Here is a 12,874-nt window from a genome sequence, read left to right as displayed (position 1 = left end):
TATGGTGGTATCATTAGGTGTAGTGTATTACGATTTGTTAAGACTGAATGAAGATTGTTTCAAGAAATTGGACGAAAAATTTTTGAAAAAAAGACCAGCATAGCTAGTAACAGGCACAAATTCATCCTCTTGCATGATAATTCTGTCCATCAAACGTTACAAGAGTTGTGAAGGATATATTGTTGCAGAATGGGAAGTTTTTTGCCACATTCAGTGCATTCCCTGAAAATTTTCATTCAATGCAGCTTATCTTGGCTAGCAAACATATTCGAAGTACTGAAGAGATGTAAAAATTCATCGAATATTGGATTACTGGCATACCCGCATAATTTTTTCAGCATTATATCGCCATATTTCCAGAAAGATGGGAAAAAGTTGTAGGAGATGCTTTCGATAAATATTATACTGTTTAAAATTGAATTAGCTTTTCATTAAGCTTCATTCATACGTTCTCAAATTTATTCAATTAATATATTATCTAATGAAATGTGTTATAAGAAATATAATAATGTGTAACAAGCAATTTCGGGTATCATTGAGGGAGTTATGCAGATATTGCCGGTTACACGGTAATAACAATTAAAGATTTGTGTGATCTGGCGTTGTCCTGATTGTTTTTCTTTAATAGCATGATTCGATAACATTAGTAGAGGGCCTGACTAATGGTTGATGCTAAGTATCAATGTTCTTAATTCATTTTATGTTTAAGGATTTCATCGGCCACAGTTCATTTTTTCCTTTTCGGAAGTATAAAAGCTAGGCAAGACGAAAATTAACTTCTGGATCTCCATTGTTAAAACGTAATAATTTTGAAGGAGTTAAGGAATGACGCTACCTTTATTTCTAAAATGTTTTATGGACTATTTGCATTTGAAACGTATTACAGTGTCTTTATTGAATAAGTACTACTGCAGATATGTGACTCTATTATCTGTTAGGAAAATTACTTTTTTCTCGACCTTATATTATCCATTTATTGATTTAACTTGCTTGAGCTTGTCCTCAACTGTTAAAACCAAATTTAATGGTTGGGATATAATGGTAGCGGATTTCTTAAAGAAAATGTGTAAAATATCCAAAATGGTTTTCGATATCATATTATAACACTATGACAATTAACTTCTTTAACCAATTTGAAATATATGTATATGAAATCGCAGAACCAGTGTGAAACTAGTGATTTTAAAATAACTGATTTAGTATATAATATAACATCCAAATTATGTTAATAAAAACATTGTTTGAAACGGAAAACGATTTTGAAATTGAAAGGAACATGGAAGTGGGAAACGAAAATTGCATCGTTCGATTATTTAAATTGGCGTTGAACTATACTATGGCGGAATGAAAATAGTTCCAGGTCTAAATATATGAAGCCGGTTATGAAGTGATGCAACCAAATAGGTGAATCATATATACAAGTTTCTAGAGCGACAAACCGAAATATCCAATATAAATCACCCAAGTAATGTTGTTCTAAGAAAACACGAGCGCTGTTGAACTAGTGCATCCATCCTAAGGTAAAATGGCGATGAATATTATGAGATTAAATCAAACAAAGATTATTTCTATATTCTATTCCGTCATTTCTCTAGCAGCTATTAGATAATTTACATCGCATGGTGAATGTATTTTTGGCAGATTTTCTTTAAATTAAAGACATTATTTTACGATAGTAATATAGTGCCGTAGAAAGTAAGTTCGACTCGTTATTATTTTTATTATAAAAAAACATACTAGAAATGTTGGTATAGAAGTAGTAGCAAATTCCATAGGATTGATAAATAGCACTTGCAATGTTTTGATGTATGAAAAAGGAGGTAAAATAAACTGTAATTACTACAGGAGGATTACTCTGTTGGGGACAGTCATGAAGATATATGAGCAGATTGTAGAAAATCGTCTAAATCACTAGTGGATAAGAAGCTAAGAGAAGATACATATATTTATTATAAGATCAATAGGGGAGAAAGTTTAACCCAAAAAACAGAGATAGCATTCATTAATTTGTAAAAGACACCTAACAAAGTAAGAATAGAAATACAAATATTAGAACAAATTAGTATATTCCAATGGTTATATTAGGTCCAAAGGTTAATTAATAGAATTGTAAGAATAATTCAAGAAATATACAGGACAAATACCAATGCTATTGCTGATTACAGATAATATGTCTTAGACAAGGCGGAAGTTTAAGCTGAATACTGTTTCTAATATCGATGAAATAATGAAAAAATATCAAATAGGTAATATAGGACTACATATAGAACGTAAAAATGTGGAAAAAATTGAAATATCAATATCCGAGCTTCTGCAGTTGATATAATAATAACAGCTGATAGACCAGAATGGATACAAAACAAAAGAAACAAAAAAAAAATAAACAGATGGAATATGATACTAAGAGAAGAGTCATGATGATGAGAGATCCAGATGTAATAAATATCCTAACTGAGGGTGTAAAAATAGAACACCTAAATGCATATTTAAGTATTTGGGAATAGAAATCAATGTCACAAATTGGTACAAGTCATGAATTTGTACTTCGCTATCACTAATTTTATATTGAGACCTTCTCTTATTATTATCATTACTTCTCACCCCGTCCATCTTTTTTAAATCTTTGACTTTTAGACTTCTGACTCTCCGCTGCTTGTATCTTCCTTTTATTTCTATTTGACGATATACAAGACAAGTAAAGAGAAATAAATTGGATCGAAATCTTTTATGGGAGATGCCATATTACATTTAATGGTCTTTGAGCTTGGGATGTTACTATGTCACTATGAAACTTTTCTTGGGAGAGGCCCAAACGTTAGGCGTGAAGAAGCAAAAGATTCAGTAGTACTTGAAGTTTAATTAAGTACCTATTAAGATTCATTTAGTACAGTTATAATTTCTCTCGTAACAATATTTGTAATAATGAATATTTTGGCATTAAGAAAATGTGTCTTTACTATAGTATTTACATATATTACTTCATTCTTGTGCACGAAGACCCCTAATGTTTATCAAAACCCGTATCAAAAAAAGCTGCTAATTAGATTGGTTTTATAAATATATATTTAACATTTGACAATATGCAAAATACCAATAAAGAAAAAAGTCTGCTCGCTTATAATTCTAGGCGTAACCCATGCCTTCACAAAAGGTTGACATGGGGGACTTATACATAAGTCGCAGAAAATTTTACCGAAGCAACACAACTGAACTTTTAAACTGATATATTTCGGCCGGAATGTCTAGGAGGAAAATAGGACCAATTTTTTACCCATTCTATACTTATTGATATGCCACAAATTGAAAATATCACCATTGCATTGACACTTGTCACGGCGGGCAATAGCGAAGGCGTAAATAACGTCGAATAAAAGTTAAGGATGTGCATCACCAGTAAAATCAGTACATATTGGATGAACATAAAGCCAAACCGCATATTCACCAAAAACAATGAATAATAATATTATCCTATATTGTAAAAATCTATGCAGTAGTATTATACCATATTGTAAAAATGTTGAGTAACCGAAGGTGAATCTTTATGTAAAAAACCGCTGGAATGAATATATCAACAGGAAAAGAAAAGAAAAAGAAAATGAATTGGTTAGTCGGAAAGAAAATTATAAGCGCCTGATAAGTTGACTGCAATATAAGCAAGCCTTAAAACTTGTTTGGAATAAAGTTACGGAAAGCTTTACAAAGAGTAACATAAATACAACTTTGAGTAGTACTCAATCCGTACTAAATTAATCAGAACTGAATCACTGAATCATTGTAACTTGAAGTTGTCATATAGTTAATACTGAGAACAAGAGGTTTGGACAGCAAACATCAGAACATCTTAAAATAGTACGGAAACAGTGATATAATAAGTATTTGATAAAATTTGTTTTACGAATAAAATAATTTAAATTTGTTTAGTAAGTGCAAGTGAGCAATAACACCTCAATTTTAACATAAATAAATAAAAAATACTGATCTATTGTGCACTAAATGACATGAAAATAAATTCATTTTGTTTTATTATAATAATGCCGTTTCCTAGACACTGTAGTTTGTTAAATTGATCCACGAGTTTGTAAACCTTGACATTGCTTTTATGTGGAATTTCATTCCTTAAATGCTCATGAATAATTACCGTCGGCAATGAGCTGTTCTGTTGAATGCGTGCAATTTATTGTCGTGTTATTATCTATGATAAGATCTGTCTGAATATATTAACAATTTTCTTTTGAGGAATTTGTAGTGACTGGATATGTTTTTTATTATTAATGTTTAGTTTCATATTTTTATTATGCTAGGTGACCTTTTAGAAAATACAGCTTAAGCTCTTAAAAATAAATCTTTACATATATATATATATATATATATATATATATATATATATATATATATATATATATATATATATATATATATATATATATATATATATATATATATATACGTTTCTTCGATGAGTATTTTGCTGTCGATCGAGTGAAAACGACAAAAAATCAAGAAAAGGGAGAAATAATATATTATTGTAGTAATGCTAAAGGTAATTATTCATTTTCTATACGTTTTGTTGCTATTAACCATCTTCTTGTTTTAAGCTATGCAAATAAATAGAGTTTTTTTTTAACTGGAATAGTAGCAAAAATGTAGTAACTGGTAACACAATTAGAGATTTACCATAATTATGATATATTTTAATAATGGTTTAATTTTTATTTTACAGATTTACAGATTTACAGAATTTGTTGAGAGCGAAAGCCAAAGAAAGCCAAATTAGAATGAGATAATGAGAAATTAGGTTTAAATCCCGCAAAATCCTACGAATAGTGGAGTAATATAAGTGAAAAAGTAGAGAAAATAATATATTTTTATACAAGAACATACAGATTATATACAGATACAAATAAATAAGTTATTGTTTCATAAAAGTAATGACGCTTTTACTAGAGGCTTCTTTCATCATACTTTATTAAAATTATTATGAAACATGTATGATTTTCAGCTACAGTTTTATCAAGGTGTGTTTGAAGATTTATCGATGATATTATTGGATCATTGAGCTAAGACTGCCGTACAGGCTGCATACGTAGCCAGGAGGTATAACATTGGGATCAATACACTGCCTTGTGGGATTCCTGAATATATTCGATGAAATTCAGAGTGTTCATAATTTTGCTTCATAGTAAACTGTATGTCACTAACAAGAAAAAATTTTAAGCCGGTAGGAGATAACCATAATTCTAAGAGATAATGTATATTAATATATACAAAAATATAATTGTTCAAACTATGAAGAGGTTGTTTTACGGTTAATTTCTTTCATTATTATTTGTTTAACTTCCTTCATTTATCCATCGAGTATGTTAATTTGGGAATTAGATAAGTAATTATGATTCTTCACAGAAATGTTGATCATATGAGATTTAACTTATGTACAAATGGAGCTAATATTTAGATTTGTTTTTCATTATATTATATTTTATTAAATACAAACTTCGCAAAACTAAATAGAGGACTGGTCTGTATTGGTTCCCTATAGCATTTAAGACCAGGTATTTAAAAATCTGACAAGCATTTTAATTTCTATATTTTTAATATATTTTTCATAAAAGCAATATACCCATACATAGAGCTCAGAAAAGCTATTCTGAAAATGTAGTTATAGAAATTTTTTAAACGCGCTTTTAAGGGCATTATGTCTGTCAAAATACTACGGCTATAATAAAGTTTCAAGGAAGTAATTTAAAGAAAAATCGAAACCAGCGACATAGCAGCTGCCTTTAGTGGCAACTTAATTGAAAATGTCTGTTATGTATTACAATATTTTCAGTTTTTTTGGAGCTGTGGACATGCTCTGATTGTTATTTATAATTAAATTACTGCCTAATTAAAATTTTTTTGGTCATAAAACGAAAATAGCATGGACCTTGTCCCAATTTTTCTACAAATTTGTTCTAGTACAATTAATTTTATAACGTTATCATGAATATAAAGCATATACAATTATTATTACACTATATATTATTTAATTTGTTGTTTTTATCTAACTATCTAATATTCAATATTTAATTATTTTAAAATAATTCACCATTCAGTTATTAACTAATTTATTCGATTTAAAAACTACAAAAATTTCGAACTACAAAAGCTATTGCTACAAAGATATACAAATTTTTATTATTTCTCATTAGTTTCCCGGCTTTAGAATCACTATTGTGACATTCAAACTCTGAAAATTTTATTATAATAATGCTAGAGGAGGAAACAAGAGAGGTTAGTTCAGTTTAGTAAAAATAACGATTACGTGTTATTTTAACGTATCAAAAAATATTAATTCATATATCTTAATGTTTATTATTTACTTATTTCAAAAGTATATTAGGTTCAACATTTCAGTTTTTAATTCAAACAAATCATATAAAATTAAACCTTGCATCTTTTTATCAATCAGGTGTGGCCAATAAAATAAAAACTTTTTATTTTATTTTAATGGAAATGAGTGGCAATTTGTTGGAACAACTGTATAGAGAACACTGACGTCCCATTCCTATAGTAATATAAATGAAATCCTTAATAACATAATAATGAAAATACTTCATAAGGCACATCTCGCAGTCAGGCATAAATGCAACCATGATCGTATTAGTCGTTCTGTATGACATAAAGGTACGTAAGTACTTGTGGTATATTGCGTGATTGATTGAAGAAATTAGACATGAATTTATGTTAACACTGACTGGCGTGATGTGTGAAACATTTAGGGATAGGGGTTTGGTTTATGTTATAAAACATTTAAATCCTCAGTGTCGTTATGTATGGTCATCCACAAGTTGTCACTTGAAATAATTTTTTTTAAGTAAAATAAAAATTTTTATTGTTTGATATTTTGGTGATCATTTTCACATACCATAACTGTTGTAGTGGGTAGGATTCTGGAGAGATCATAAGGCTGTTGATCATAACTCATGTACATATTTCACAACACAAAAATTATAATAAATAAATGCTTTAAACTGTAGATATGTGGTCTAATTATATTCTTTATTTTGTTAATTATTTAAAACTTAACGCTCTAAATAGTTCTCTTGAGCATTTTTAAAGTAAATTTGGGTCACAAGTGTATGTTTTTTGTTGTTAAACAAGAATATTAAAACTACTAAGGTTGCTAGGTAGATGGAATTTAATTAAAACTGTATGTTAAATGTCATAACATTTTGAATATCTGTCTACGCCGTACATTCGCCTGTATACTATGTATAATTAAATTACTAAATCCAATTATAAGTTTGAGGAAAGGTTTAATAGTTTTTTTCTTCAATATCTTGAAATTATGTTTTTTCTTTGTCTCTTATGGTGTTATGGTGTTATTTATGATAAGGGTTATGTTTGGACGTATCCTGGCATAATATATATTGCTTAACACTTATTTGCATATATATTATAATTTATGGACAATTAAGTCGACATCTGAATGTGAAAAAGTATTGGCCTTTTTCGTCTGAGCTATTTAAAAATGCAGAAAATAAAATTATCAACTTCCTAAATTACCTATTTCAAATGGACTCTGAGAAATCTAAATAGCCGAATTTCTTTACAAGATCAACCAGATAAAGGTGTAAAATTATCAGGCCTATTAACAAATTTTGTAGGATTTACTATCTGTTATAAAGTTGTATTGATGTGTATTAAATCTTATCGAGTACTTTTGTAGTTAACTTCATGTGGAAGTCTTATTAATAGACTTAAAAGAGTTTTGTTACTTTCCAAGGGTCGCAGAATATATTAAACATATACTAGAATTTACTAATTGAAAGAGGTACGATCATTCCAGAGAGCTGCTTTAGTTAAGAATGCAGAAGTATGATTGCTCTTTATATACTAACAAATGAATATTTGAAAAAAAAACAATGCTAAAGTTAATGCGAAAGCAGTAAGAATGGGATTTAAAGTTGTTTGAAATATTTATTAAACGATAACAAAAATAATTAAAAGGTTTTTATAATATTTTAGAAATATCATGAATTAAATATCGAAAGATATCGACTAACAAAAATATCGATTTTTTAGTGGTAATAAATTAATTTGTAATTTAAAATCGTACTAAACATATATAATGTAAAATGCAATTAATAAAAAATAAATTGAAAGGAAAAGTAAAGGATTTGTCCTACTAGACATAATATTTTATTTTTTGTAAAAACCAGATTGCAATTAAAACAGTTATAGGACCACATTTACAATGAAAATTGATGCAAAACACTAAAGAACCTTATGATTTTGTGTACTTAATAAATAAATTGTATAAAAAGAATTATAAGTAGGTTTATATAAATATAGATAGAAAGATAATAATGTTTAAAATTGCAAAAAATTATCTTTGATTAGAGTTAATTATGATATTGTAAATTAAGTATTAGACCTTAATAAATAAGAAAGAAATATAAAAAGACAGAAATATAGAACGTATCAGGGAATATCTTAAATATCTTATACACTGTAAAAGCATGTAAGTATAAATAGCCTCAGCAATATTTATATTCAATTGTCAATGATGGCAAGTAAATTCCTTAAAGATATTAATTATATCAAAATATTTAATAAGTAAATAAGAAGAAATATCAAGGATAAAGTAATATGTTATCGGTTTATTAAATAACTACCTGCAGCTAATCCGTAGACTGTAGAATTCTTTAGCTCCATGGATTTCAACAAAGCCGATTAAAACAGTCATTAGAAAGATGTACATATTTATGGCTTTAAGTAGGATTTTAATTTTTTTTTAGTATGATTCAACGAAATACTTGAAAATGAAGGTTGGGGTAAAGTAATTTCGGTTTATTTTAATAGATAGCTCTATAGTATCAAAACTCTAGTAATACTTATTTAACAATGCCATGTTACAGAGCGTTTAAAACATTTTAAACTAACAGACTAGATATAAACTCGTCGCTTACTCAGTTAAATGCTTTCGGATTTACCAATATGGATCTGGAAATTTTGATATTAACAACGAGCCCTACTAATTGTTGAAAAATTCGATCAATATATATCAGGATCGGGATTAATATATTTCAGGAGAGATGTTTGATCTCTTCACATCGACATGGAACTAAATATCGACTATCAAACGTCATTGAGTCATGCACAGGAGGTTGGATTCTCAAAAAAAAACTCGATGCAGTCGGATCTACATGGATTAACAGTAAAAATGTAATGAATCGAGTTTCTAATTCTAAATCGCTACTGGAACGAGTCGATATTGAGTACTTTTTAAAGCAAATGAATACCGGCGGCAAAAGTATATCATGTACGATAACAATATGTGAAAAATATCATGGTGGAAGACAAGGAAGACGATACTCAGTGCTTGGCGATACAAGCTGCTCAAAACTGGTCAAATTATTAATTTAACTCTCCGCTGTCAACCAGTAAATCATATAAATAAAGAATTCCGGGATTTATTACTATCTTAAACACATAAGTGACATTAACAGATATTTGGTTAAATTAAATTTTTAGCTACAGTATACAGCGTATACAGAAATTTTGGAAATACCTACCTACCTCTTTAATAAATATCTGTTCATGTAAATGGCGTACATTTAACCCTATTTTGCGAATTTTTACTATAATTTTACTGTCTGAAATTTTTTAACTGATATTAGCTAGTTGAGGAGCATTTAAACATATTATTTTATCATATATCATATATCTAAAACGATCTTATCTTGGCTGATGATACGCTATGCTATATACAGATGCTGATACAGATTTTTCTAGCAGGCTTCTAGTATTCTTCACGACATAGTTCGCATTGTAGAGTCCTGTAGCTTGATAATTAGTGAAGAAAACTGAAGTATGGACAACTGACAAATCGCCTGCTATTGTAAATCTTAACGGGATCTAGTAAGACCAAGGGCATGAGTTCAAAAACTTTTGATCAGTAACACATGAGAAGAAAGTGGTATCTACTACCGATACAACAAAATGAATCGGCCAAATTGCAGTAGTATTTGCTTTTCTAGGGGCTGTTTATCCTGTCGATTATTTTTTATGTCTCTGAGACATGGAAAATGTTTAGCTTAACATTTGTAAGCTTGAGATTTTGCACAGTTGAATCAGAGCACAGTTGTAGAGAAATGGTTAGATGCAGATCACAGTGGTTTGAACGTGTTGTGGAATGGGAGCTGAAAGTCCCGCAGCACCAATAGCAGCGTATTGACAGATTTGTTATCGTTATATGAATAACTTTTTCATCTTTAAATTTAATTTGACCTCCGATTGCTATCACGTGAATACTAAGCAACATCAAACTATATTAATTCTTTAAACTATAGTGACTTTTTCAAATATTACAGTCACCTATCGGTTTGCTACTTCGTACTTCTTATCTACTCGTAACCATTTTTGTATGTTTATAAGTGGGCTGTGAATTGGTTTCTCTAAAAGCAATTGACAATAATGTTTGGCTTTAAAGTGATTGTTTTAAATTGCGAAACGAATCAAGTTTTAATAAAACTTACGTAAAAATACAGTGGAATATCCACTTTTTCCTTATATTGACAGGTGGCTCCATCGTGTCTACAACAACCGGTATCTTCGGCACACCTATGTAGGACAGTGCAATGAGGTGTGTAAGTCACTGTTGGGTTCGGATGCTCCTGCTGAACTGGTATCACTTTGGGAATGGGTTTTCGACAGGATCCGGTATTCTTCACTCGAATATAATGTTCGATAGCAGCCATTGCTCGGTTTTCTAAAAACAAACACGATTTTATTTGATTATGATTGATTTAATTGAATTAATTTAATTCAATTTCAAGAAAGGGTATTATAAAATAATTTATGCTATATGGTATTGGACATTTCTCAAACAAAACTTACGCTAGAGTTCAATAAGAAATCTTTTCTTTTTGTTATATTTTATTTTACTTTTTTATTACCATTAGTAGTTCAACAATCTGCCTAATGGATCATGAATACTTCTTTGATATATATATATATATATATATATATATATATATATATATATATACATGACATATTATTATTATGACATTATTACATGACATGAGCATACTTCAGTAAGTGATCTCCTGTATTAAATATATTATTCTAAATCTTGCTTTAAAATCTATATCTGCCTATTAACTGATCGAATATTAGTAGTTTTACGCTATTACACACATTTAGTTCTTTGGTAAGTGCATTGGGGTGTACTGACACTCTTTGGTTTCAAGTAGTTAGGATTAACAGTTTGAATGATACTTTTTATGGGATCTAGAGGGATATAATGTCATAAAACTTCATTAGAAACCTAGTACATATCATCGTTATATGTGTAACTACCAAAAATACTAACTTTGATTGACGCCCGACAAGCCAATACATTTCGTTTAATTTAAGTCCAAGTTGTTTTCGTTTAATAAGTTTGTGCTTATTCCAGGTAAGACGACGGTCTAGATGCATGCCACGATATTTAGTATCCTCTGCTTGAGAGTATAATTCTTAATATTCACTGGTGGGCATGCTTTCCTATACAGAATAAAAGTTATATGGGTAGATTTTCGTACATTGTATTTTATTAGTTGTATGATGATGCTTTGGTGCTATTGGGGATCTACATGAATTAACAGTGAAGTATTGAATGCTGAAGTGAAATAAAATCGATCATTTTTGAAGCAAATGAATACGGGAAATCAAAATTAGATCAAGTACGACAATAAATAATGAGCGAAAAAATAATGAATGGAGAAATCCGAAGAAGGTTAACAAATAGTTGTAAAGCCGCCAATGAAGTTTTTGATGGAACTGGGTAGAAAATGTTCATCCTGAGTTGTCTGAACCTGAATTAACTATTAATGCCTCTCTAGTATCACCAACTCATGTCATTGAAGAAGTCGATTAAAAAAATTACAAACTGATCAGGAATTGATCAATAGGAAATATGTAGTCTTCCATCCAGACTAGAAATTTAATGTATGTTCGCCGATTTATCCGTCAATTGTGAGTCCATTGGAACCAAATCAGGATATGTTGAGGGGGAGGGGGAGCAATCTAGGGAAACGCTCAAATTTCAAAGGTACGTAAAAAGTTTTCACATATTTTTTTATCGGAAGTCGTTCAGTGCAAAAGCCATTCAGTTCGCTTTTTAAGCACTAACTATAGCATATAGGACCTGGTTTTTTGATAGACTAGCACCTTTATTTAGCCTACCTACTGTAATATTAAATAAAATAACTGCTTCATTTAATGAGTAAATATCTAACACTAAAAAGATAAAAATAAAATATTTTTAACAAAAAAACTGAACCGACTTCGAGGAAATCACTAAAAATAAAAAAAAATTAAACTTAGATTTTTAACACAAAAAAACACCTGTAGTGTAGTAGATAGGTTAAATAAGGTTTTTGATTATTTTTATTTAGTTATTACAGCGATTATAACATGTACATAACATATTTTATTTAAAAATGTTTTTTTTTGTTTTAAAAATCTTTAAGTTTCATTATTTTTTAATTTTTTTAAGTTTTTTATTTATTTTTATGTCGGTTCAATTTTTTTGTTAAAAATGTTTTATTGGATGTCAAATTAAAATGTTACTGTGGGATGTCTATGATGTAATTTTTATACTTATTGAAATTATTTTAAACGTTGAAGACTAAAAACCTCAAGATTTTTTAAATATTACTTTATAAAGTTATGTGTGTTAAATATATAACTAATAAATTTGAAAACATATCGGTCAAGTTTTAATAGCCATATCTTACATAATTGATTAAGTTGAACAAATTAGTGCTAGTTAATTTAAGTGACTGATCAATTTTTAATGGCGACTCGGCGAAAGTTCGAGCTGCTTACTTTCACGTTTATTTGT

General features: G+C 29.1%; 1 protein-coding gene across 2 annotated transcripts in view; it reads right to left on the bottom strand.

Moving 5' to 3' along the window:
- Positions 1-12,874, bottom strand: part of LOC143190500 (uncharacterized) — a 203,588-nt gene that overhangs the window by 23,577 nt on the left and 167,137 nt on the right. For both annotated transcript variants that reach the window (XM_076394815.1, XM_076394814.1), the window contains exon 5: positions 10,521-10,753. In XM_076394815.1, coding sequence (XP_076250930.1) covers positions 10,521-10,753 — 233 coding nt within the window. The remainder of the gene's footprint in view (positions 1-10,520; positions 10,754-12,874) is intronic.

Source organism: Rhynchophorus ferrugineus, unplaced genomic scaffold (genome assembly GCF_030347505.1).
Source record: "Rhynchophorus ferrugineus isolate W39M unplaced genomic scaffold, kcgeb_rfMv2 rfM2, whole genome shotgun sequence".
NCBI lineage: Eukaryota > Metazoa > Arthropoda > Insecta > Coleoptera > Curculionidae > Rhynchophorus > Rhynchophorus ferrugineus.
The sequence above is the reverse complement of the archived record's forward strand: the minus strand, read 5'-3'. Positions and strand labels throughout refer to the sequence as shown.